Genomic DNA, 27,156 nt, shown 5'->3' on the forward strand with positions numbered 1-27,156 from the left:
CCCTCTCCTCCCACTCTTTCCTGCCCTCATAAGCCCCACGCCAAGTTAACTCAGAGGACAGTTCTGACTCGGGACCTCAACGGGTGCGCCTCTCGAGATTTTGGACGCCCTTCAATATTGACATCACTATCAGCAGCAACGGCATCATCATCAGAATCATCAGCAGCAATACCATCATCAGAAACATCATCAGCAGCAGCAGCACCATCATCAGAAACATCATCAGCAGCACCACCACCACCACCACTTTCAGCAACATCACCAGCAGCAGCAAACATTATAAACTACATCAACCACCAGCAACAACATCGTCAACATCACCATCAACAACAACAGCAGCGTGACATCACCAGCAACATCGCCGGCTCCAGCAACAATCGAGCAGCCGCCGTCGAAGCGTCGCTGGCGTGACACGTATGACATTTTATTTTAAGAATAACGTGTGAGATTTATTTAACAATATATTCTAGTATTAAATATTCATTTTCGGCAAATAAATAAAAATGTTGTTGTTGTTGTGGACGGCGAGGTGGGCGGTGTGGTGAGTGGGTGGGGAGAGGGGAATTCATCGTGGATTTAAATTACTTTCGAAGAGTATAAAGCGAGAAAAAAAAAGTTAAAATAAACGTTCTGAATCATTTGCCACCGCCTTGCGGAGGAGAGTAACCTGCACAATTAATTAGTCGCTGAAAGAGATGATGTTGATCAAAATGCAGTGGAAACATCACGGAAGATAAAAGATTGTCCAGCGTTCGTGGCGCACATTAAAGTAATACACATTGCAGTTGAACGTGAAAAGAAAAGAGAGCCATCGGGCGAGCGAGCGAGACGGAGAGAGCGCTCCAGCGCTTCCCGATGCGGCGGATCCGACGCGCGGCACAGCAGCAGCATCAGCAGCAGCATCAGCTGCTGATGCTGATGATGATGCTGCTGATGCAGCTGATGCAGCTGCAGGTGAGTGGCTGAAGCTACGCGTGGTCTTCCACGCCGGGGGCCACCGCCAGCAGCTGCGACGATCGTCCGAACCCGGTCCTGGCGCCATCCCCCTAGGTCGACTCGGCCTCAAATGAGAACCGCGCGGCGGTTCTCACACCGAAGAGGTTCGCCGCGATCGTAGGCAGGCGGGAGCGGCCGGGAGAGGCGGTTGTGGTGGTGGTTGTGGTGGCGGTTGTGGTGGTGGTTGTGGTGGTGGTGGTGGTCACCCACAGCGGGGAGCGGTGGTGGTAGTGGTTAGCGCTACGCCGCGCTACGAACCCAGCGACCCGGGTTCGATTCCAGCTCACGGCCAACACCCAGTGACGATTATCTGAACCGGTCCCGGGCCTCCCCTGTGTCGACTCAGCCTCAAAGGAGTACCTGGCACGGTGTGTAGTAAACATCGCCACTGGGGAGACAAAGGCGGTCGGGCGTGGTGCTGGCCACCCACCCCCTCGTGTACCGTTCCGGCCTTCATAGGTGCTACTCGCTAACAGCACTTGCCCCTACAGTATGTTCGGGCTATACGGGGGATCTTTGTCTTTGGTCACCCACACAGCACGTCGTGCCGGCCTTCGTGGGTGCGACCAGCTAACTCGATTCACACAGAATGAGTGGGTGAGATGGTGAGTGATTGGGTGAAGGGGTGGGATGAGTGAGATGGTGAGTGAGTTGGTGGGTGAGATGGTGAGTGATTGGGTGAAGGGGTGGGATGAGTGAGATGGTGAGTGAGTTGGTGGGTGACATGGTGAGTGATTGGGTGAAGGGGTGGGATGAGTGAGATGGTGAGTGAGTTGGTGAGTGACATGGTGAGTGATTGGGTGAAGGAGTGGGTGAGTGAGATGGTGAGTGATTGAAGGAGTGGGTGAGTGAGATGGTGAGTGATTGGGTAAGTGAGTTGGTGGGTGAGAGGGTTAGTGATTGGGTGAAGCAGTGGGGTGAGTGAGATGGTGAGTGAGACGGTGAGTAATTGAATGAGATTATGAGTGACTGGCACACCGCGCTATGAACCCCGTCGACCCGGGTTCGATTCCCGCTCACGGCCAACACCAGTGACAATTATCTGAACCGGTCCTGCGCCTCCCCTAGGTCAACTCAGCCTCAAATGAGTACCTGGCGCGGTGTGTAGTAAACATCGCCACTGGGGAGACAAAGGCGGCCGGGCGTGGTGCTGGCCGCCCACCCCCTCGTGTGCCAGAGTGCCAGCCTTCATAGGTGCTGCTACTCGCTAACAGCACTTGCCCCAACAGTCTGTCGAAGGCGATACGGGGGATCTTTGCCTTTGTGCTTAAAGCTACACTCCGTATGGCAAGCAGACGCCTGCTATGTCGGGTGGAGTCGGCGATGTGGATATATTTGTTGAACTTCTTTCGCACCGTACGTAGCCAACCGCTGCTACATGGAAGTGAACGGTGTCATTGATTCAAAATGTGCGTTCTTCGTGAAAGTGAATGGCGATCGATGGAGAAGACAACTCTATGGAGAGCTATTTCATATTTTGTCACGACAGAGCTCTACAGAAGCGCACTGTGGTCCATTCAGTATCACAGAGCCCCGTGATGGTGACCACATCTCGGAAGCCAAGCAGGTTTGAGCCTGTGCACGTGCACCATGCATACCAAGTTGCTATAGGCTGTGTGTGCGTGCACCATGCATACCAAGTTGCTATAGGCCGTGTGTGTGTGCACCATGCATACGAAGTTGCTATAGGCTGTGTGTGTGCACCATGCATACCAAGTTGCTATAGGCTGTGTGTGTGTGCACCATGCATACCAAGTTGCTATAGGCTGTGTGTGTGCACCATGCATACCAAGTTGCTATAGGATGTGTGTGTGTGCACCATGCATACCAAGTTGCTATAGGATGTGTGTGTGCACCATGCATACCAAGTTGCTATAGGCTGTGTGTGTGCACCATGCATACCAAGTTGCTATAGGCTGTGTGTGTGCACCATGCATACCAAGTTGCTATAGGCCGTGTGTGTGTGCACCATGCATACCAAGTTGCTATAGGCTGTGTGAGTGCACCATGCATACCAAGTTGCTATAGGCTGTGTGTGCGTGCACCATGCATACCAAGTTGCTATAGGCTGTGTACGTGCACCATGCATACCAAGTTGCTATAGGCTGTGTGTGCACCATGCATACCAAGTTGCTATAGGCTGTGTGTGTGTGCACCATGTATACTAAGTTGCTATAGGTTGTGTACGTGCACCATGCATACCAAGGTGCTATAGGCTGTGTGTGTGTGTGCACCATGCATACCAAGTTGCTATAGGCTGTGTGTGTGCACCATGCATACCAAGTTGCTATAGGATGTGTGTGTGCACCATGCATACCAAGTTGCTATAGGCCGTGTGTGTGTGCACCATGCATACCAAGTTGCTATAGGTTGTGTACGTGCACCATGCATACCAAGGTGCTATAGGCTGTGTGTGTGTGTGCACCATGCATACCAAGTTGCTATAGGCTGTGTGTGTGCACCATGCATACCAAGTCGCTATAGGATGTGTGTGCACCATGCATACCAAGTTGCTATAGGATGTGTGTGTGCACCATGCATACCAAGTTGCTATAGGTTGTGTGTGTGCACCATGCATACCAAGTTGCTATAGGTTGTGTACGTGCACCATGTATACCAAGTTGCTATAGGCTGTCAGTGTGTGCACCATGCATACCAAGTTGCTATAGGCTGTGTGTGTGTGCACCATGCATACCAAGTTGCTATAGGCTGTGTGTGTGCACAATGCATACCAAGTTGCTATAGGCTGTGTGTGTGCACCATGCATACCAAGTTGCTATAGGCTGCCGCGTAGCGACACTGTTGCCAACAGCAGCGGAGCGCAGTGCAGCAGTGATTCATTGTTGTACTGCACGGCGCTCCGACGTCTATGTTCAATCCACTGCTGGATGGGGACCTCCCAAGACGCCGTTGCTGGGATGACGGTCACGTGGGGCTTCACGTGAAGCCCCGAAGCATAGAAGCGCAGCGCAATGTCGCAGGCGTACGGCGACCTCGGTGTGCAGGCGTGATCGCGATGCACGATCGTATCATTTGCGATCGTAAAAAATGAACATCGGCGTCATCCAAATCATCGCCCATTGTCTCAATCGCCGTCGCCTGTCGTGCCAGGAGCGCTCCTCCCGTGCGGCAGTGCTGGTTGGGGGAAAGTGATGTCCCGCTAATGTACGCATGAGTAGACGTCACTCGGAGAAGCGAATCTCAGAGGTGGCTCTGTCATAGCCACTTCTGCGGGCTGTTTGTTCGTTGACCGGAGACGCCCCTTGATGAAGTCGATCTCAGAGGTGGCTCTGTGATATCCACTTCCGCGGGCCATTTTGCGTGGACCAGAGGCGCCCCTCGATGAAGTGGATCTCAGTGGTGGCTCTGTCTTAGCCACTTCCGCGGGCCGTTCTCATTTGTTTGATGTTGATGCTGCTCCGTTAGCAGGATGTCAATCGGCAACCCACGGTTGACTTTGTTTCATAGTCAACAGCGGTCGCGATGATGATGATTGATGATGATCGATGATCTTTGATGATTACTGATATTGATGGTAGTGATGGTGAAAACGATGAATGATGCTCGTCATGATAATAGTTAATTATTTAAACGAATGATCATTGATTTTGATTGATAATGACCATGATGGTGATGATTATTGATCTATGACTGATACGCGTCATCATAATAGCTGATACAGATTTTGATGCAGACGACTGATCATGATCATAATTCGATCCATGATAACTGAAAAATTACAACTGATATTCCTGATGATGATGCTAACGATGATGATGATGACTTTAAGAGCGATGGGCTGATTCAAATTCTCACTCGGATTGGAACTTAAAATCTTCCCATCGAGGGTCTAGGATGCGTGGCAACAGCTCATGTCGACATTTAATGTTCAATAAATAACATTCAGCAAGCACAACGGCACGTCATATATCAACCGCGTTTGGTGGTGACATTTATATTAACGTATACAATTTTTTTTTTACATTTCCGAGATAGTCAAAGGGTGTGTTTGTTGTTAGTTTAGCGGCAGTTATTAATTTCGCTGAGTCCCAAGACTCATTGAGGGGAGGGTCCTGCCTTGGCATATTTGTCTGATCAGCGTTCATGAGTTGTCCAGTTGGCGAACACTGGACAACCCGGCTGGAGAGATGTTAACTCCTTCGCCTGGTGTACAGGAAGTCGTGGGTTCGATCCCGGTCCTGACGATGCCTGCTTTATATATGGAGGCTGCGTGTCTCTCATCATCATCATCACGGTGGCTAGGAGATGTTAACTATATCGCCTGGTGTACAGGAGGCCGTGGGTTCGATCCCGACCCTGACGCCCGCTGCTGTATATTTGGAGTTTGCGCGTCTCTCTCTCTCTCTCTCATCATCACGGTGGCTATGAGATGTTAACTACCTCGCCTGGAATACAGGAGGTCGTGGGTTCGATCAGGACCCTGACGCCTGCTGCTGTATATTTGGAGTTTGCGGTGTCTCTCTCTCTCACCATCATCACGGTGGTTAGGAGATGTTAACTACCTCGCCTGGTATACAGGAGGTCGTGGTTTCGATCCCCACCCTGACGCTCACTGCTGTATATTTGGAGTTTGCGGTGTCTCTCTCTCGCTCCCAGTGGTCGCGTGGGTTTTTCTCCGGGTCCCTCCAGGTTCCCCTCGCCCCTCCAGCACATTTACGAATCGACGCCGTTACGCGTTTAGAGCACGTGGCTACTGCTCTACATTTACAAATGACGATGATAATGATGAGCCCACTTCTGCGTTGAGCAGCTATCATTTCTGACAGCCAGGTCGCTTATGAAAAACAAAAAATGCTACATCATGGGGCCTTAGACCCGGTGGTAAAATACAAAGTTGAGTTTTCTAGAAGCAGGGGTCCCCAAGTCCCGGTCCGTGGCCTGTTAGAAACCTTGACGAGCAGCAGGAGGTGGTGAGAGCGGTGAGTCCGCGCGCGGTCCGCCCATATTATTTTATTATTCACCACTTCCATCGGCGCCTCTTTCCCGCACTACCCACTCGTCTCAGACACAGTGTTGGTAAGCCCACAAGCTCTAACCCCTAGTAGCCAAAATGAGTTAAAAAAAACAACAAACGTCGCTGGAGAGATTCTTTGAAAAGGGGGAAAGACCCAATGATGAACCCCCCCCCCCGCGCCCCCAGGTCCGTGAAAGAATTGTCTTCCACGAAATCGATGCCTGGTGCCAAAAGGGTTGGGGACCGCTGTTCTAGAGTCCGCGGTTTTCGCAACGCGTGGTTCGCAGACCCCTTGTGGTTCCCGAGGCCACCTGCAGGGGCAGTCCGCCGAAAAGAACGAGACTAATGATACGGTCTACAAGCAGGCATTGTCAGGGTCCACATCGAAGCCCACGGCCTCCTGTATGCCAGGCGAGGTAGTTAACATCTCCTAGCCACCGTGATGATGATGAGAGAGAGAGAGAGAGACACGCAAACTACAGTTATACAGCAGGCATTGTCAGGGTCCGGATCGAATCCCACGGCCTCCTGAATACCAGGCGAGGTAGTTAACATCTCCTAGCCACCGTGATGATGAGAGAGAGAGAGAGACACGCAAACTCCGAATACACTACGATCGATAATCATCGATTATGCGCCGGCTTCGGTGGGGGGAGGGAGCGTCGGATTTGTCAGATTTCCAAGAAGGCCGAAAAATCACTAAATTATGTATTATTATTTTAAATAGCTCATTCTTTTTGCACGTTCTTTCATAACATGATGGTTGATTAGATGTCGTGTATACGTTTTTTGTGAGTGTCTTCCATTCGTTGACTAAATTGGCATGGATAAACATGCCAATCGCCAAAAATAAATATCCCACTCTAAAAAGTTGCCATATTTCATGTACCGTAACTGGCCACGCTCCAATCTCGAAGACTCTGCATCATCATGTGGTTGATGTACATGGCACCACTCCGCTCTCGCTTCAACATAACCATGATGCATTTGTTTACTCTATGAAATTGGCATAAATAAACACACAGACACAACGCAGCTCTTCTTACTCGAGTTATTAGTCACGAAACAATGTGTTGACACGTGCAGTATGTTAACGCTTTAAGTTGTATGTATGTCGTGTATCATGTTCCGTATGTAATATTTAATGTTGTTATTACTTCAGTCATTAGTCACCAAACAATGTGCTGACATGTGCAGTATTTTCACTCTTTAAGTTGTGCGTGTATGTAGCGTATCATGTACCCTATACGACATTTGAACACTGAAATCAAGCGCTTCTACCTTTGTTGTGATTGTGGTGCCGATGGCCAGACTGTGGCTCAACAAGCCTTTGGAGCCGGCTGATTTATGGCCGGTTTCGCCGGATGTGGCCACCGCCGGAGAATGTTGGTAAGCGACCATGAACAATCGACGATCGACATTAGCAGCAGCAGCAGGAGCAGCAACAATAATCACATCAACAACGATGCTAGCTACGCACAACCCTCACCAAAGGAAACGTGACGATTTTTAAGCGGCTTAAGGGAGGGTGTCAGCGGGTTGTTTTGGGGAGGTTGGTCGGAAATTAAAGGTGTTGGTTCCGCACACACTTGGGGACAGCTGTCCCTAGACCAGTGGTTCGTTTTAACCTGGGGGGGGTTGTGGGCGGTGTGCGAGATTCCCTTTCTGAGAGTCAAAGAGCGCCACGGGCTGCAGTCAAGGTTCAAGGACAACAGCTCTAGACTAAAGGGGTGTGGGTAGCCTTTAAAAAAAGGAGAAGATGATGATGATGATGATGATCGAGACATCTTTTGTTGATTTTCTTTTCTTTCGTCTTGGAACCAAAGTAGTTTCGAGCACGCAGCACGCACCACGCGTCACACGTTGGGCGCAGAGCCACTGCTTGCGAACGTACACAGACATGACAGCTCGATAGCCACACACGCGCATTCAGACTGCAAATAAACTAAGCCGGCGACGGGATAAACTCGCGTCTATTTAATTGTATTTTCTCCCCACCCCCCCAACCACCACCACCACCACCAGCCCACCTCCGACGCGCGGCATTGTCCTTGTCCTGTTCGCCTTTTGGCGTTGGTCTATGGTCCGACACCGGTGGTGAGACTTGGCCTCTTCGACACAACTGCTGTGCGTGGTCAACGCAGTACTCGAGGGCTTGCAAGAGGCATCTCTGTTGTGTTTGAACATCTCGACGCAACTCGTTTTACTGCCGGACAAAGGGGGTCTCACCGACTCTTATTGTTCATACTTTGATGCTGGCAAATAGGTCCCACGGGATATGAACCTTTTGCAAGGAATCAAGTTACTGCATTGGCCACACGCACAGTACGCTGTGGTGAACATGCAAACGAACACGTGGCTCTGATCATCTGTGATGCATTGTTTTTTTTACTGATTGTCTTATAATAATGATCTGTTTCAATGAGTTTCAAAGACAATGCACCATATATTACCAGGATTTGTTTGCATGCTCGCCACAAGCACTGTTGTGCGGTTATTGCAGGAACTTGATTCCCTGCATAGATACCATCTATTTTAATGTTTGAACATCTTAACGCATCTCCTGTTGCAATACCAGAAAGGGTGACACCGCTTCTTATTTTTCATACTTTGATGCTGGCAAAAAAAGGGTATCACATGAAACAGCTGCTGCTCACCCCGAGCTATAAACGCTCTGATATGTGTGGCATTGTACTTGTACTGGTCGCCTGTTAGCGTTCTCTGGTCTGACACTGGTGGTGAGACTAGGCCAGGGGTGGGCACATTTTTTGACTCGCGGGCCACAATGGGTTCTAAAATTTGACAGAGGGGCCGGGCCAGGAACTAGATGGATGGAGTGTTTGTGTGAACTCATATAAATGACGTGTTAAAAATCATTACGTGAAAGGATGTGGCCTTTAACGGGTAGCAAAGCATTTATTTGCAAGGCAATTTAACAAATTGCACGAACATGAACAATACAAAAATATGTCGTAACTCCCGGTCAAAGTGCGCCATCTAATGGCGAAATGGGGGCATTACAGGAGAAAGGTAAAATTTAATTTAATAATAATATTTGGACAAGTTCGGCGGGCCGGATTAAACAGCCGTACATTGCCCATGTCTGGCACTAGGCTCTAAAGAAAGCTGTCTCTGGTGTAGGCCAGTGAGTTTAAAAGACAATGCATCATAGATGATCAGAGCCACGTGTTTGTTTGCATGTTCACCACAACGTACCCATTAGTTCCATTTAGTTCATAGTTCCATTTATTTTGGTATAGCCCTGTGAGCCATTCGGCTCTTGAATCGGGTGCAACCGCAACAAACAAAAACATGAACAAGAAAAACATCTTAAAGTGACTTTGTGTGACTGTGCAAACAGAAAATCCAGGAATAAAACATCAAAATATTCCTGAAATAGCACCGTACACCAACGCTGTGTGCAAAAATCCCAGTGGGATGCAAGTCAAACAACAACAACAACCACATGACAACTAAGATTAAGGCCATCAGTCTAACTCCGTACTACAATAAACAAAAACATGGCAAAACCAAAAAAACTTTTGGAAATCACCAAAATAAAGCCATAAATGCAAAGTAGCAGTGATCATAGGGACTGTGACCGTGTGTGTGTGGTTAAAGCAGTAAGTTGATTCCTTGCAAATGGTTGAATCTATCTGGTGTTTGAACATCTTAACACAACTCCTGTTACTGCCAAAAACACGGGGTCCCATGATCTGTCCAGTTGGTGGGACCGAACCCCCCCGGGGCCACTCACTGCTCTACTGCCACCTGCTGGCTACCCGCAACCAGTGTTTGTTGTTTGCGAGCACTCATTTATTATTATTACTACACGCTTTTATTTAACTCTGTTGTTGTTGTATCCTCAAATCTTGCGACTCAATTTTAACCCACTTTCCAATGTGGTATCGACTGCAAACTTGGTATACGTATGTCATACCGATGACAATATTATATTCTATCATAATAAATAAATATTCCCATTACGTGTTATGTTTCGGCTTGGCTCTAATTGTCCACGCTCAACTGACGTTGGCTGTAATTGGCCACGGTCCCCTTACGTCGTGGCAAGCTTCGGGGCCACTTCCTGGAGTCGTGGAGTTCTTCCATTACTAGCACATTTAATTAAAGCGTGTTTTGATTTTTTTTATATTACTTACGTACTATATATACACACAAACACCAGTGTTCTTCACCGACTCTATATAACCCGTTGGCGACTCCGGCCTCATTCCACGAAACGTCGCCCACATCAGATACGATCGAAACATCGCAGTCGGTCAGAGGTGAGAGGGCACAACCCTGCATCACGTGTCCTGACATGAGTCTTCTGATGCGTTCGCGTCACCCGAAGTCACGCGCCGCTCGAGGTCACGCGTCACCCGAGGTCACGCCCTCCCCGAGGTCACGCCCCTCCCGAGGTCACGTGCACACTGCGCAACTGCCCTTTGCGCTGCCGGTACACCCGGCCCATTCGATGCGTTTGGAGTGTCTGGTCGCTGTAAATTTCCACGCGATGACAAGCCACTTCATTAAATGCCATTCCGTCTTTGTCTCTCTCCCTCTCTGTCTCTCTCCTCAACAGGTTTCATCTGGCAGTGTCTGCGCCGTGACTGACCCGGACGATTTCCAGGGCGCCTTCTACCCTGCCCAGTAGCTCAGTGCCTGAGAGAAAAGAAGAAAACAAATCACGACATTCCGTGACCGAGAACTGCTTCTCCTTCTGGGAACCGCCGATGGGTTTACTTTTTTTCTGTTGCACAATTTGCAAAAGGCCGAGTTCCTCGTGAACAATTTTGTAAAAAATCCAAAACCTCGTTGGCGTATCCGGGCTCTGCTGTCGTAAGACGATGGATAATCCTGGCCAGTGACAGATTACGAGCCCACATCTGTCCGGGCGAGCTAATCGGCCTGCCCCGCTTGCCTGGCTGGTTTCCCTGCCCGCCTGCCCGCCTGCCCGCCTGCCTGCCTGCTTGGCCACATTTTGTCGGCCCCCAACTTTTTTGCGGCCTCTGGTTCCTGAGAGGTCGCGGGTGTTGGCGGGCGGCTGTTGTTGTTGTGCGGTGAGCAGTTTGGTGAGCCGTGGGAGGAAGAGAGTGGTTGCGGGAGGGGGAGGCGGTGGTGAGCGATGGCGGTGAGCAGCGGTGAGCGTTAAGCGGGCCCGGTGACTGTCGGCGAACGGTGGCTGGGGTGGGTGGAGTGGGTGGTGAGTACGAGTGATAGCGACGATGGCACGGCGAGCGGTGCCGGTTAGCGATGACGGTGGGTGGCGGTGGCAGGCGGTGAGCGGCCGACTGGTGGTCGCTGTCCGGTGAACGCCGAACGGTGGAGGTGGGCCGCTTGGCATCGTCGGCGAGTGGCGGCCGGTCGGCGGTGGCCGCCGGAAGAAAAAAAAAAAAACAACTTTTTATTTTATTTTTTATTTCACGTCAGGTTGGGCCCACTGAGCTCTCCCTACATAGCAAACTTGTTTCTCTCCCAGAAGTGACCCCTGGCTGTCAGCAACTAAACAGAGGGCTCCGTCGAAGCGGGCTCAACCGTCGCGCGGAAGGCTCGCGGACACTCCGCACCTCGCGATGCCGACCGCAGACACGGCGGGAGAGACCGCGCGAGTCGGGGGAAAACCAGCGCGGCCGCCACGGCAAGGGGGAGAACGCGCGACCTCCGTACGTGCCGAACCCGCGACCTCCCGCACACCGGGCGAGCGAGGTAACATCTCGCCGCGGCGGCTGCCGACGATGGGACGTCCGCTCGGCACCTCCGCGCCGCCGCTCCGCCCAGCGCCGGCGCTCCTCGTGGCTCTGGTGGTGCTGGCGGCGCTGTGCCAGCGCCCGGCCGCCGCCTGCCCCCGCCAGTGCACCTGCTACGTGCCCACGGACGTCCACTGCACGTTCCGCTACCTGGCGGCCGTGCCGGACGGGTTGTCCGCGGGAGTGGAGAGGATCAACCTGGGGTGAGGCGGGGGGAGGGGGGCTCGCGCAGGGTGGTGGTGGTAGGGCGGGTTGCAACCAACTCGCTCGCTCACCCACCCACCCGCTCACCCAATCGCTCACCCACCGACTCATTCACCGAGCCACTCATTCACCCACCCACTCAGTCACCCACCCGTTCATTCACCCACTCGCTCGCCTACCCACTCACTCATTCACCCACCCACTCAGTCACCCACCCACCCACCCGCTCGCTCATTCACCCACTCTCTCACCTACCCACTCACTCATTCACCCACCCACTCAGTCACCCACCCACCCGCTCGCTCATTCACCCACTCGCTCACCTACCCACTCATTCATTCACCCACCCACCCGCTCACTCATTCACCCACTCGCTCACCGACCCACTCACTCGGTCACCCACCCACCCACTCACTCACTCGCTCACTCATTCACCCACTCACTCACCCAATCATTCAGTACTCACCCACCCACCCACCCACCCCCATTTATTCATTTGGTGAACATCTGAACCAGTGCAGGCCCTTCCCTCGGTCGACTCAGCCTTGAAACGAGCACCTGGTCCAGTGAGTAAACATCAGCATTGGGGAGACAAATGCGGCCGGGCGTGGTGCTGGCTACCCAACCCCCCCTCGTGTGTGCCGTGCCAGTCCTTCGTGGGCGCTGCAACTCGCCAAGCTGCACTTGCCCAATCGGCCTATGAAAGGCTATACGGCGGCGGGGGGGATCTTTATCTTTGCCTTGTGCGCGGTGTTCGCCGCATGCAGCTACAACAGCATCGCGCAGCTCGGAGCCGAGGCGTTCGCCAACCTGGGCGCTCTCGAGCTGCTCATGCTGCACAGCAACAACATCCAGAGCCTGCCCGCCAACGTCTTCAAGGACCTCGGGTCCATGCAGGTAACCCCGACCTCGCCGCTGATGATCGTCGCCCTCCTCCTGAGCGCCGGCATCGCTCCCCGCGATCAGTCCGCCGCCGGGTGAAGGTCTCCCCAAGCCGTCGCCGCCGCCGGCGCTGCCGCTCGTGGTTCCCGGCTGCAGAGTGAAGGGTCCATCCTCTGACGTTGAGGATCCATGCTCGTTAAGGATCCATCTTGGACGTTGAGGATCCATCCTCGATGTTAAGGATCCATCCTGGACGTTAAGAATCCATCCTCGACGTGAAGGATCCATCCTGGACGTTAAGGATCCATCCTGGACGTTAAAGATCCATCCTGGACGTTAAGGATCCATCCTGAACGTTGAGGATCCATCTTGGACGTTAAGGATCCATCCTGGACGTTAAGGATCCATCCAGGACGTTAAGGATCCATCCTGGACGTTAAGAATCCATCCTGGACGTTAAGGATCCATCCTGGACGTGAAGGATCCATCCTGGACGTTAAGGATCCATCCTGGACGTTAAGGATCCATCCTCGACGTTAAGGATCCATCCTGGACGTTAAGGATCCATCCTGGACGCTAAGGATCCATCCTGGACGTTAAGGATCCATCCTGGACGTTAAGGATTCATCCTGGACGTTACGGATCCATCTTGGACGTTAAGGATCCATCCTGGACGTTAAGGATCCATCCTGGACGTTAAGGATCCATCCTCGACGTTAAGGATCCATCCTGGACGTTAAGGATCCATCCTGGACGTTAAGGATCCATCCTTGTTAAGGATTCATCCTGGACGTTAAGGATCCATCCTCGACGTTAAGGATCCATCCTGGACGTTAAGGATCCATCCTCGACGTTAAGGATCCATCCTGGACGTTAAGGATCCATCCTGGATGTTAAGGATCCATCCTGGACGTTAAGGATCCATCCTCGACGTTAAGGATCCATCCTGGACGTTAAGGATCCATCCTGGATGTTAAGGATACATCCTGCTACTGCTGCTGCTTCTGGCTCGCCATCGAACAAAGACGGTGGTCTTCGTGTCGCGCGGCACTTTCAGGTGCGCTTTTGCGTCCGTCTGGAATGCTCCTCTTTCCGATATCAGGAAGCCACTGGGAGCTCTGAACTTTAAGATCATCATCCAGATTGACAAGCCCATTTTATCAGCACTGCTTTTCTGCGTTGAGTTTGCTGTCCGTCCCCCTGCACACCTCCGATTATCCGCAGCAGGTCTACGTTACGGTGTGAAAGGAGTTCAACATACTCCATATACATTCCATGCGGAAAGACAATGCATGCAATAATTATTGGAGAGGCCTTCATCCAGCAGCGGGATTGACCATGGCTGACGATGCTGACGATGACGACGTGAATGATGAACGTTTTGCGTGCGGCGGGAAATATAGAGACGGTGGCGCAAAAGTCAGGATGCATAGCTTTATTTAGTTATTCCTTGACACCGGCATGGAAACGTTTAAATGTTTCATCGTTTAAGATAGTGTTGTATCAATTAGTCGTATTGAATTTTTTTTCCTTTGCCTTATACTAAACACCGCCCGCCCGCCAACCCTCCTCACCCCCCCACTCCCACCCCCGCCTCACCGCCCCGCCCCCTGCCTACCGCCCCCGCCCACCCACCCCGCTCCGCCCACCGACACCAGGTCCTGAAGATGAGCTACAACAAGGTGAAGGTGATCAACCGCGAGACGTTCCACGGCATGGGCGCCATCGTCCGCCTCCACCTGGACCACAACAAGATCGAGTTCGTGCACCCGGACGCCTTCGGGGGCCTCTCCACGCTTCGCTTGCTGCACCTGGAGGGCAACCTCCTGCGCCAGCTGCACCCCAACACCTTCGTCACCTTCTTCCTGCTGGACCACGTGCGCGTCTCCGCCATCCGGCACCTGCACCTGTCGGACAACGACCTCGAGTCGCTGCCACGCGACATGATGGCCTACCTGGGCGGGCTGGAGAGCCTCTACCTGCACGGCAACCCGTGGGCCTGCGACTGCTCGCTGCGGTGGCTCCTCGAGTGGGAGAGGGCGCACGAAGGTCAGGGTCGCGAGGTTGTGGCGACCGTTGCCCCGGTAACCCCCGAGGGCGATGGGAGGAACGTAGCGACCGTTGCCCCGGTAACCCCCGAAGGCGACGGGAGGAACGTAGTGACCATTGCCCCGGTCACCCCCCGGGGCGACCGAAGGGTGCAGACTACGGTGAATTGTTGTTTAACATGCTAGTAGTAGTAGAGCAGGGTGCCGCGGTGGTGAGGAGATGTTAACTACCTCGCCTGGTATACAGGAGGTCTAGGGTTCGATCCCGACCCTGACACCTGCTGTATATTTGGAGTTTGCGGTGTCTCTCTTATCATCACAGTGGCTAGGAGATGTTAACTACCTCGCCTGGTATACAGGAGGATCGTGGGTTCGATCCCGACCCTGACACCTGCTGTATATTTGTAGTTTGCGGTGTCTCTCTCCCTCCCCGTGGTTGCATGAATTTTTCTCCGGGTCCTCCGGTTTTTCCCCTCCGAGTTTAGAATCAACATCACGCTTTTAGAGTATTTGGCTGCTAAAAATTCCCATGCAATGATGATAAGCCACTGCGTTGAGGTCTCATTCATGTTCGCCAGGCCCCTTCTGAAAAAGCCCTATGTGGCTTGGGGGGGCCTAACCTTGTAAAATTAAATAGTTTTAGTTTCAGCACAAGCGTTCCTGAAAAGTGCGGCTTTGAGCGGAAGCAAATTCCCCCATTGATGACGTAGTAACGATAGAGTTTGACGAGCTACGATGTACTACTACAACGCACACCGCACAGTGAGGTGGACAAATAACTGAGGCTATGCCGCAGCATTAATGTATCGCCCTGCGTTATCGCGTCACTGTTGTCACTCAGCCGTGCAGCTCAAGAAAGTAGTTTGTCGTCCACTCAGAAACCGCATTGTAACGGCGCGTGTTCCGCATTATCCGGCATGCCACTTCTCTATTGTTGAAGAACGTGGACCTCCCCAAAATGGAACATCTTCGCCAGTTAGAAACATTCAGGCTGGCCTGCCTACGATCCATCCTGGGTTTAACCAGGCTGGATTGTGTGAGGAGCTCACAAATCCTTGAAAGATCTGGGCAAAGTCCCATCGGTGAGCTCCTCCGTCAGGCAAGGCTGCATTGGCTGGGTCATGTTGCCCGCATGCCCGACCACCGTATGCCTAAACAGCTTTTGTTTGGCCGGATAGAGGGGGTTAAACGGACCCGGCACAGGCTAGAGAAGTAATGTGGTACAAGAGGATGTGGAGCTGAATGGACTTGTCGATGACCGGTACCAGTGGTGTCAAGATTGAAGGATGCCGCTACTAGGCAGTTGGAGGCAGTCACCCTCCAGCAACAACGGAGGGCAGAAGAGCGACGCTCAAAACAATGAGCGGAGCACTGGGCAGCTAAAACACAGCAAGTTGGCACAGTAGACGGCATAGGTGGTGCATCTGCCAGTCATCTCAGTCAGTCAACCCATGGCACCTGGCTCTGTCCTGTGATGTCCTCTCAGCGGGCGTTTGACACGTCTCGTGACCTTAATAGTTCACATAGCCTGGCACAAGCGTCACAACTTAGTGGTGAATGGCGGCTGTTGTCGTTGCTGCGTATATCCATCCGCGCTGCTCGTCGCTAACAGCAACTTGCTCCAGCAGCCTGTTAAGGTTATACGTGGGGTGGGATCTTTGTCTTTGTGTTTGAGCAGACGTGGTGAAGTGCAAGCGCGACCGGGCTTACCGGGGCGGCCGTCTCTGCGCCACGTGCGCCAGCCCGCCCGCCCGCGCCAACCAGGAGCTGCTCGGCGGCGCCACGCAGCTGTCCTGCAGCCGCCCGGCGATCCGCTCGCCGCTCAAGCTGCGCAACAGCACCCTGTGGGAGGGCTCGGAGGGCGAGCAGGGAGCGCCGCCGCCGCCACCCCCCGTCGACCTGCGGCGGCCCATCGGCAGCGTCGTGCTCAACGTGTCCGATGAGAACGGCAACCGCGCCGACCTGGCGTGCAACGTGCAGCGGCCGCGCGAAGGCGACGCCGGTGCCGGCGTCCACCCGCCCCGGTGGGAGGTCGCGGACGGCGTCCTGTCGGCGAACCTCACCTACGCGACCTCCCTGGCCTGCGAGCTGGGGCCCGAGGAGATGCGGACGCTGTGGAAGATCATCGCCTTCTACAGCGAGGCGCCGCTCCGCCTCGCCAGGGAGCTCATGCTGAGCAAGGAGCCCCACCCGAGCTTTCGTTACAGGCAGGCGGCGCCCGACGGCGAGTCGCGGCACTTCACCGGCGTGAGGGCGGCCGTCATGGCCTCGCCTGCCTGGCTCATGCAGGATGTTATCGAGCTCAGGCTCGACCGCAGGCGGACGACGCTCAAGACGCTCTACGTGGCCTTCACGGCGGAGGTGAGCGACGCGCGCCGCCTCCCGGGCCAGGCGGACCGCAACAGTTGGGCCATGATCAGCCGCGACCGGGACGCCGGCACGGAGGCGGTGGCACTGTCGGGCGGCGTTTTTGAGCTCGACTGCCGTGCCTTCGGCTTCCCCAAGCCGACCGTGCGCTGGATTCTGCCGGACGGCACCTTCCTGCCGGCGCACGAAGGCGACGACGGCGGCGGCGGCGGCACCGACCGCGGCCAGGGCGACGGCCGCCCCGCCCGGGCGACGGCGTCGGCGGACGGGCGGCTCGCGGTGCGGGCGGCGGTCGCCGCGGACGCCGGCACCTACCGCTGCGTGGCAACCGCGAGGGAGGACCACGACGTGCTGGCGGTGCGCGTCGAGGTGCTCGACTTCTCGTCGGGCCGCGACGTCAACGGCGCGGTCGTCGCCAAGCACGCGGGCGACGCCTTGGCCCTGCCGTGTGCGGCGAGCGGCGCGCCCGACCCCTCCGTGCGGTGGATCCTCCCCGACGGGACGACGCTGGGCAGGCCGGGCGCCGGCGGCGGGCAGGCCGTCGGCGGGGCCCGCGTGTCGGCCAACGGCACGCTGACCGTCGAGGAGGTGGGCGACGGCGGCGGTGGCTACTACCACTGCGTCGCCGTCAACTCGCACGGCGTCGATCTGCTCACGCACCGGGTGGTCGTGAAGCACCGGCTGAGGCCGCCGCCTCTGCCGGCGCGTGGCCGGAGCACGAAGGCCCGCATCGAGCTGCTGCTGCCGGGCGGCGGCGTCGGGGCCGGCAGGGAGGCGGTGGTCGCGCCGGACGAGGGCTCCGGAGGGGCGGGAGAAGCGATCGACGAAGAGGACGACGGCGACAGAGGCAGAGCTTCAGCCGCCGTGGCCGCGGCCGCGACGGCGACGGCGACGAGGGCGAGGCGGCCGTACGTGCGGCCCGCTGGCGCCGCGAGACGGGTCCCAGCGAGGCCGTTCCGCAAGGGGGTGGTGGCGGCGGCGGCTGGGCACAGGGCTCAGACGGTGGAGGGGAGGCGAGGGGGGTCACGAGAGGAGGGGGAGAAGGACAAGGACAAGGAGGAGGAGGAGGAGGAAGAGTCTGGAGCGAGGTTGAATGGGAGACGGACTCAGACGAGGCCATTCCGGGAGGGGACATCGGCTGCCCCCGGCAGACGCAAGGCCCAGACCACGGCGGAGAGGCGACGGGGGTCAGAGGAGACCTCCCAAGAGTCCGGCAGCTCACGGAATGAGAAGCATGATGAGGAAAGAGGAGAAGGGGAGGAGGAGCAGGTGGAAGAGCAGAAGGCGGACGAGGCTGGGGGAAGAGCAAACGGCAGACGGACTCAGACGAGGCCGTTCCGGAAGGGGACATCAGATGCGATGGGTGGGCGCAAGGCTCAAATGGTGGAGGAGAGGCGAGCGGCATCACGGGAGGCTTCAAGGGGTCAAGAAAGCGAAGAGGAGAATGCAGAGGAGGGGGAGGATTCTGGAGGGAGGACGAACGGGAGACGGATTCCGGCGAGGCCGTTCCGAAAGGGGATATCAACTGCCGCGGGCGGGCGCAGGCCCCAGACCCTGGAAGAGACCCCAGCAGAGGCCTCCCCAGAGTCTAGCAGCTCGCAGAACAGGAACGAAGAGGAGGAGAAGGAGGAGGAGGAGGAGGAAAGGGAGTCCGTAAGGAGTTCGAACGGGAGACGGATTCCGACGAGGCCGTTCCGAAAGGGGGCAGCGGTTCCGGGTCGGCATCGGGCCCAGCCCGCCGAGGAGGAGGAGGAGGAGAGACGGAAGCCCCTCCAAGAGGGCGGAGGGAGCTCAAGGAAGGAGGAGATTGGGAAGGACAAAAGTGCAGAGGAGGATAAGGAGGAGAAGGAGGAGAAGGAGGAGAAGGAGTCTGCAGGGAGGTCGAGGGACCGCACGGATTCCGGGAATGAGCAGCGGACGCCCGGCAGGCGTTGGGGCGCTGGCGGTGGCGCTGGCGGCGGCAGCTCACGGATCAGCCAGCAGATCGGGCGGCTGGACCCGAAGAAGTGGGCAGAGATCCTCTCGCGTGTGCGCAACCGCAACGTGGCGCGGGCGCGGACCACGAGCGCGCCGGGGCCCGCGACGATGGCGGGGGCGCCGCCGACGGTGGCCGGCGCACCCAGCGGGGCCACGACGAGCGAGCCGTGGCAGCTCGTGGAGTCGGAGGAGTCGGAGAGCGAGGAGGAGCGGGAGGAGGAGCAGGAGAGGGTGGATGAGCAGGAGGAGGAGCAGGAGCAGGAGGAGAAGAGGGTGGAGGAGCAGGAGGAGGAGAGGGTGGAGGAGCGGGAGGAGGAGCAGGAGCAGGAGGAGGAGCAGGAGCGGGAGGAGCAGGAGGAGCGGGAGGAGCAGGAGGAGGAGCAGGAGGAGAAGAGGGTGGAGGAGCAGGAGGAGGAGCAGGAGGAGCAGGAGCGGGAGGAGGAGCAGAAGGAGGAGCAGGAGGAGAAGAGGGTGGAGGAGCAGGAGCAGCAGGAGGAGCAGGAGGAGGAGCAGGAGCAGGAGGAGCAGGAGGAGCGGGAGGAGCAGGAGGAGGAGCAGGAGGAGGAGGAGCAGGAGGAGCGGGAGGAGCAGGAGGAGGAGCAGGAGGAGGAGGAGCAGGTGGAGCAGGAGGAAGAGCAGGAGGAGGAGCGGGAGGAGCAGGAGAAAGAGCAGGAGGAGGAGCGGGAGGAGCAGGAGGAAGAGCAGGAGGAGGAGCGGGAGGAGGAGCGGGTGGAGCAGGAGGAGGAGCGGGAGGAGGAGCGGGTGGAGCAGGAGGAGGAGCGGGAGGAGGAGCGGGTGGAGCAGGAGGAGGAGCGGGAGGAGGAGCAGGAGGAGGAGTCTTCAGCTTCCGGGCCTCTCAGAAACCTGGACCTGTCACAGGAGGAGCTGCTGGACGCTGGGACGCTGACACAAGCAGCGCTGCCGGCGTCCGTGCTGGAGCTGTTCGAGCCGGAACACGGTGGCGGTGATGGCACTGGGAATGGGGCGGATCGAGGAGAGTCCACGAGCGTGGACGAACTTGAGGAGGAGGTGGAGGAGATCGACGAGAAGGAATCCGAGCGAGAGGAGTCCACGAGCGTGGACGAACTTGAGGAGGAGGTGGAGGAGGAGGTGGAGGAAAAGGTGGCGGAGGAGGTGAAGGAATTTGAGCGAGTTGATTCCACCAAGGAGCACGGTGGAGATTCGTTGTCACAAGAGACAACGGCCGATGAGGACCGATCTGAGGATGGAGGCGGTAAAGATCGGCCTTCTTCTAAAGATGAAGATGAGGAAGAGAGACGTTCCTCCTCCGAGGATGATGATAAAAAGTGGCGATCCTTTGAGGATGAAGATAACAAACAGGCTCGTTCCTCTGATGATGATAATGATGATGATGAAAACGAAGAAAGGCATTCCGCTGAGGATGATGAGGAGGATGGTGGTGATGATGATGATGATGAGATTCGTTCCTTTAAAAATGAAGACGAGGAAGAGGGACATGAAGAAGGTGATTATGATGACAATAACGAAGAGGATCGATCCTCTGAGGTTGAGGATGACGACGCCACGGGCCACCGCTCATCATCACGAGACAGCGATGACCGTGACGGAGCTTCTCGTCATGACATCACCACCACCGTCGTGCAATCGCCCACGGCAAAGACGATGATGGCACCACCACCAACGGATGAAAGCGACGATTTGGATTACGATTTACCGAGCTCGGAAAATGATGATGATGATGATGACGACAAAGACGATGTTGACGAAGATGGAAAAAAAACATCGGAAAACGGTGTTGATGATGATGATGATGAAGATGGAAAACCGTCGGAAAACGAGGACGATGAGAAAGATGGAAAACAACCGTGGGAAAATGATGACGATGATGATGACGAAGATGGAAAACAACCATCGGAAAACGGTGTTGATGATGATGATGAAGATGGAAAACCGTCGGAAAACGAGGACGATGAGAAGGATGGAAAACAACCGTGGGAAAATGATGACGATGACGATGATGGAAAACAACCATCGGAAAGCGATGATGATGATGATGACGAAGATGGAAAACAACCGTCGGAAAACGATGACGAAGATGGAAAACAACCATCGGAAAGCGATGGTGATGATGATGACGAAGATGGAAAAGAACCGTGGGAAAATGAAGACGATGATGGAAAACAACCATCAGAAAATGATGATGATGACGAAGATGGAAAACAACCGTCGGAAAACGATGACGAAGATGGAAAAGAACCATCGGAAAACGATGATTACGATGATGATAGAAAACAACCATCAGAGAACGATGATGATGACGAGGATGGCAATGATGATAATAACGATGATGAAAATCAAACATCAGAAATTGATGATGATACCGATACAAAAGGAACCTCAGAAAGTGAAGAAACAGCCGAAGAGTCACAACCCCCCCATGAAACCACTCCAGACTTCACATCGGCGCCAGCATGGCCGGAGTCTGGGCTACCGGCGAAACCACAGGGGGGCACCTGGCACAAGTCGGGCACTTCTCGAGAAGGAGAGGAGGAGGACAAGCAGGTGGAAGAAGAAGAGACAGTGGAGGAGGAGGATGACGCCGAGGTGGGAGAAGAGCAGCCGACAGACTCGGCCACGGAGCAGACAGGCGAAGGAAGCAACGACGGAGACGATAGAGGCGCCCACCACACGGAGCCCACGACGGACGCCGCCGAAACCGTGGACGCGTGGCCGGACACGGCGGCGCCGACGGCCGCCAAACCCGCCGAGCATGACCCGCCCGTGGTCACCGAAGCGGCCTCCTCCCCCGAGCGGCCCGCAGCCTCTCCGGAGCATGCGACGGCCGGCAGAGGCCGCTGGCCCTTCGCCGGGCGGCGACGGCCTCCCCAGCGGTGGAGGTTTCAGGAGGCGGGGGAGAGAAGCAATCGCTTCGGCGATGCTCGCCGGCCGCCCGTGCCGGGGTTCGGTGCACGGAGGGGAGGCTATGCGGGCCGAATGGGACCGGTTGATAACCAGGAAGGTGGAGGCCGGAACATCGGGCCGATCGCCGTAGCGAAAGCAAAGGCAACGACGGCGGTGGCGGCGACGGCGAAACCGGAAGGTCCGGATCTGGCGGTCACGCTGGCGGACAAGACGATCGGAGCACCGAAGGCCACGGCCGACGTACCGCCGGAGGGTCTGGTGGAGGGTGCCGACGTGGATGCAACGAGGGCAGGCGGCCGTGCGGTGGCGGCAGAGACGACGGAGAGCCAACGTGCGGAGGATACGCTCAGATCTCCCGGATCTGACGCCGTGGAGCCTCCAGAATTGACTCGTCTGGCGGAGGAGGAGTCGGGCAATCGCTGGGAAGGGCCGGAACGGCTCCGCGAGGCCGATGGCGGATATGGTGAAGTGGTGGGTCACGGCGGCGTCGGTGGTGGTGACGGTGAGGATGGCAATGCCAGGGGAGTTCCCCAGGAACCTGATGGTGGCCGTGGCAATGACAATAGAGCAACCGCCTCGTCCACTGTTGAAGAAATGTTTTCTGTTGATAATGATAACGGTGGAGATAACAATCGTAGAGATGATGACAGAGGTGACGATCGAGGTGACGATGACGGCGACAATGACGACAACCATAAACAAGATGAAGAGGCGGAACAAGAGGAGGATGTAGAGCTGTCTGAGATTCGGACCCCAGTTCACGAATCGACGAGGCGCGGCGGCTCCATCGTGGATGGAATCTTCATGGAGGTTGGGCGCGGTGGAAACGGCGGCGATGGGAAGCTGCCGGCCGGCTCATCACGTGACCCGGCGGAGGAGACCGAGGCCGGGGCGGTGGAGGCAGCCGAACCTAGCGCTGGTGTCACCGACGTCACCGAAACAATGGATGGGGAGGCAACGGCGTCCGAAGTGCCTTCGGAAAGCTGGAGACCCTGGCCCAATGCCTACGGAGAGGCTGGAACGAAGGAGCCACGTCGCATTGAACAGCGACGTGGAGGTCAACCCGAGGTCGGCGCTCAGCCCCGCCCACAAGGGCCCGGAGGAGAGCCGCCCGTTTCCGGCGGCTCCCCGGAGGGAACCCAACGCTCCAGGGTGCCGGACGAGCCGACGGGGCGTGGAGAGTCTGCAGGGACGAGGCCCCCGCCGTCGGGCCAAGCCCACGGGGAGCCACCACACCGCTCAGAAGGTACCCAGCAAGGTCACCGCCGAGGCCCTGGGGGAACCGGTGCTGCTCCCGATTCACGCAGCGGAGAAACTTCTGGTGGAGGCACTGACCGTGGAGCCGACGTTCCGGGAAGATCTCCTCCTCCTCCTCCTCATCATCCTCCTCCTGCCGGCAGGGTTGATGTCCCGGAACGGCAGCGGCCACGCTTGGGACAAGGGCCCCACGCGGGACGGCGCCGCATCTCGGCACGACCGACGCCGGCTGGCGTGGGCGAGGGCGGCGGCCGCACACAGACATCCGTGTCTGCCGCCGGAGCTGGGCGGCCCTCGTTCCGCGACGGAGCCGTCAGCGGTGCTGCCGAGTGGCATCCTCCGCGCTCGCGCGAGCCAACGGTCAGCGGCGGCGGCCCGGAAGCATCCGCCGGAGTTCCCGAGTTGCGCGAGCCCTCGCCGGTGCCTGGCCCCAATGGCGCTTCGAGCGGCCATGCCACGGAATCCGAGCAGAACCGCCTGGGGCCGTGGCCGTGGCCCCCTCGCGCCCAACCGAGCCCGGCGAGCGGCAACCCACAGAGGCCCACGCAGGTTCCGGCGAGCCCTTCCGCGGGCCGTGACAGGGCCGCCCCGCTCGACCGGTCGAGGGCCGGCGGGCGACGCCCGTGGGACAGACGAGGACCGAACGGGCAGTTGCGGCCCGCGGAAGGACTGCTGCCGCGCCGCGTGCCGGGTCGGTTGGGGCCGGAGGAGCGAGTTCACGGGGTCGGCAGTCACGGCAGTGGCGGTGGGGTCGGGCCCGCGACGCACGCTGCCCGGGCAGGCAACGGCCGCGACTCGCACGCAGAGGGGGTGACGTCGGCCGCGGAGGGCGTCCCGGGCGATGGCGGCGGGCTTCACGCCGCGTCGCCCGATCACGTGGGCGGAAGCCAAGTGGGGCAGGCGGCTCAGCGTGAAGAAAATCGGGAAGACCCAGCACCGGAAACCGCGGAGCAGGTGGCTCCTCCTGCCCTGGTGCCACCTTTTCGGAGGCAGCCGGTGGATCCTCCACACTCCGCGGGGACGACGGCAACGTCGGCCGACCCCGGGCGCCCAAGCGAACGCGTTGGGCAGCCGCCAGCGGGGCCCGTCCTTCCGGAGCGGCCCGCAAGCCCATCGTCTGGGACGGCCCCGGGGAGGTGGCCGGTGGTCGACCCGAGGCCTCAGCCGCCCCGGCCCGGCGCGGGGCAAAGCGTGGACGTGGCCTCCTCGGGACAATCCGGGACCATCCCCCGTTCCGGACTCGCGATCGCCTCGTCATCGGAAACAACGCGAGGTGGTGGTGGGCTACGCGGGGAAGCCGGTGAACCGGCACCAGGCTGGCCCTCTCCGCCGGGGCCGGGAGCCGAAGTTCCGACACCGGGCCATGGCGACGGCACACCCGACGACCGTACCGGGCACACCGACAACTCCATAGCCTCCACCTGGGGAAGGCCGCATGGCATCCCCGACGCTGCCACACCAAGGCCGCCCGGAAGAGAGCTGAACCGGCTGCAGGCGCCGGGCACGGCGGGCGCCGGAGTCCTTTGGAGGCGACCGCCGACGCCGCATGGCGCGGCCACGGAGAAGCCGCGGGTGGTGAAGACCACGACGCAGAGGCCGACGACGCTCAAGCCCGTCCACAACTACCGCTGGGACCATGCACTGAGCCGCTACGTGCCCGTCTACCTCACGCCGAAACCGCCGCCACTAGCGCCGCGGCCGTGGCCCTTCTACGCGACGGTTCGGCCTCCGGCGGCGGGGGCCGGCGGCGTCGGCGGCCGTGCCACGAACCGCCCCGAAATCACGGCTTTCACCGCCAAGCCGAGTGGCACCACGACAACGGCGGCGGCGGTGGCGCCGACGGAGAGCCCGCACGGACGCACCAAGGTCACCGTCAACTCCATCGTCATCCCCGGGTGGCCGTCGGGAGTCAAGCACCGAGGCTCCATCGTCATCCACCGCACGCCCGGCCGCTTCGGCTCCCGGAGCGGTCAGTTGCACGTGAGCAGCAGCAGCAGCAGCAGCGGCGGTGCCGGCGGCGGCTACAACTACAACACGAACAACGGCGTCAGGCCCGGAGTCTCGATAATCGTCCACAGCGCCGTGGTAGGCCACAGACCCACGCAGGCGCCGGGACAAGCTGCTGCTGCTGGTGGCGGTGGTGTCGCGACGGGAGCCAGGACGACGGCGAGGTCACCCTTCGCCGGCAGGAGGGTGCCCGAGTGGCGGCCATTTGGGCGGCCGTACCGGGGTCCGACCGGAGCCAGCACGACGGTCGCGGCCGCCACTACCGCCACGGCCGCAGCCACCTTGCCACCGCCGCCGCCCCAGCGCCGCTACCCGATGTTCGACAACAAGGTGAGCGTGCGGGGTGACGAGCGGGTTAGTGGGGGTGGGGGGGGGTGAATCGTTGAGCCGGTGTTTATTTATTCATTTTAAAAAGTTCGTGCCCCCTTTTTATTTATTTACACAATTTATGAGGGGTTCTGCACCACCACCACATCTCACACCCCTCTCTCTCTCCTCCCCTCCTCCCCAAAATCTCTCCTCTACACTCTCTGTACCCCCCCCCCCTCCTCTCTATCCTCTCTCTCTCCTATCTTTATCTCTTCTCCCATCGCTCTTTCTCTCCCCCTCCATCTCCACCCCCCTGCTCTCCTCTCTCTCCCACTCCATCACTCTCTCCTCTTTCTCTCTCTCTCCCCTCTTTCTCTCTCTCTCCCACCAAATCCCTCTCTTCCAATCTATCTCTCTCCCACCTCTCCCCTCTTTCACTCCTCCTCCATCTGTCTCCCTCTCCCCCCCCCCCTCTCTCTCTCCCCTTCCTATCTCTCCTATCTCCCCCCTCTCCTCTCTTTCTCTCCCTCTCCCACCAACTCTCTCTCTCCACCCTCTTTCCCCATCTTTCTCTCTCCCACCTCTCCCCTCTTTCTCTCCTCCTCCATCCCTCTCTCCTCTCTCCCCCCCCCCCCCAAACTCTCTCTCCCCCCAAACTCTCCCTCTCCCAACCTTCCCTATCTCCCATGCCACCTCTCTCACTCTCTCTCTCTCTCTAAAGCTCCAGCAGCCGCCGCGGGAGCGAGCAGGGGACCGCCAGGGCCCACCCGGCGTCGTTCCACCCGGCGTCGTTCCGCCCGCGGCGAATGCGGTGCCACGTGCCGGCGCTCCGCAGAAACCGCGCATCATCACCGGCGGCGGCGTGGGCGGCACCGGCACCGTCACCGTGGCGGCCGACGCCGACCTCTACGTGGACTGCCAAGTGGAGGGCAACCCCCCGCCTACCGTCACCTGGATGAAGGTGTCCACAGGTGCGGGACTGGAGGGGGACAAGGAAAGGGGCTTGGGGGAGTGGCAGGGGGGAGGAGCGCGTGGTGGTGGTGTAGGAGGTGACGACGGAGGAAGCTAATAGATTATAGAGTTGGAGGAGGTTATGGAGGGGGAGGTGGAGGAGTAGGCGGAGGTGATCGAGGTGGTGGTGATAGAGGAGATGGTGATAGAGGTGGTGGTGATAGAGAGGGCAGTGGTGGTGATAGAGGAGGTTGTGGTGGAGATAATGGAGGAGGAAGTGGAGGACGTGATAGTGATGGCGGCAGAGATGGAGGTGGTGTTGGAGGTAGTGGAGGTCATGGAGGACGAAGTGGAGGAGGTGAAGGTGATAGAGGTGGTGGTTGTAGAGGTGGTTGTGGTGGTGGCGGAGTCCCCGGTCGCTCCGTACCGTTCACGCGTTGGCGACCATGCCAATCCGAGCACCGTCCTCTTCCGCTCCGTCACGGGACGACGTCACAACCACCGCCCCCCCCACCCCCACCCGCCACCA

At 57.5% G+C, this 27,156-nt stretch overlaps 2 protein-coding genes across 2 annotated transcripts in view; both read left to right on the forward strand.

Moving 5' to 3' along the window:
- Window positions 1-18,451, forward strand: LOC142906367 (matrix-remodeling-associated protein 5-like). Its single transcript, XM_076054023.1, has 6 exons — window positions 1-414; window positions 10,557-11,924; window positions 12,693-12,822; window positions 14,466-14,856; window positions 16,534-18,305; window positions 18,374-18,451. Exons 2-6 carry the CDS (start codon window positions 11,548-11,550, stop codon window positions 18,449-18,451), a joined length of 2,748 nt encoding a protein of 915 aa, XP_075910138.1. The 5' UTR covers window positions 1-414; window positions 10,557-11,547.
- The window catches only part of LOC116938045 (uncharacterized), a 26,227-nt gene continuing 17,333 nt past the window's right edge, over window positions 18,263-27,156 (forward strand). Inside the window, exons 1-2 of the mRNA XM_076054112.1 lie at window positions 18,263-25,697; window positions 26,398-26,647. Coding sequence (XP_075910227.1) covers window positions 18,582-25,697; window positions 26,398-26,647 — 7,366 coding nt within the window. The 5' untranslated portion in view covers window positions 18,263-18,581. The remainder of the gene's footprint in view (window positions 25,698-26,397; window positions 26,648-27,156) is intronic.

This window comes from Petromyzon marinus, chromosome 64 (assembly GCF_048934315.1).
Source record: "Petromyzon marinus isolate PM22_M1 ecotype Great Lakes invasive population chromosome 64, UKy_Petmar_22M1.pri1.0, whole genome shotgun sequence".
Taxonomy (NCBI): domain Eukaryota; kingdom Metazoa; phylum Chordata; class Hyperoartia; order Petromyzontiformes; family Petromyzontidae; genus Petromyzon; species Petromyzon marinus.

What these genes read in the sequence shown, in the direction of transcription:
- LOC142906367 (XM_076054023.1), top strand. Translation starts at nt 11,548, where the DNA reads ATGCCGACCGCAGACACGGCGGGAGAGACCGCGCGAGTCGGGGGAAAA. An exon ending in GTGGGAGAGGGCGCACGAAG is followed by an intron (nt 14,857 to 16,533) that starts GTCAGGGTCGCG and finishes GTGTTTGAGCAG; the next exon opens with ACGTGGTGAAGTGCAAGCGC. An exon ending in AGGAGGAGGAAGAGTCTGGA is followed by an intron (nt 18,306 to 18,373) that starts GCGAGGTTGAAT and finishes TGCCCCCGGCAG; the next exon opens with ACGCAAGGCCCAGACCACGG.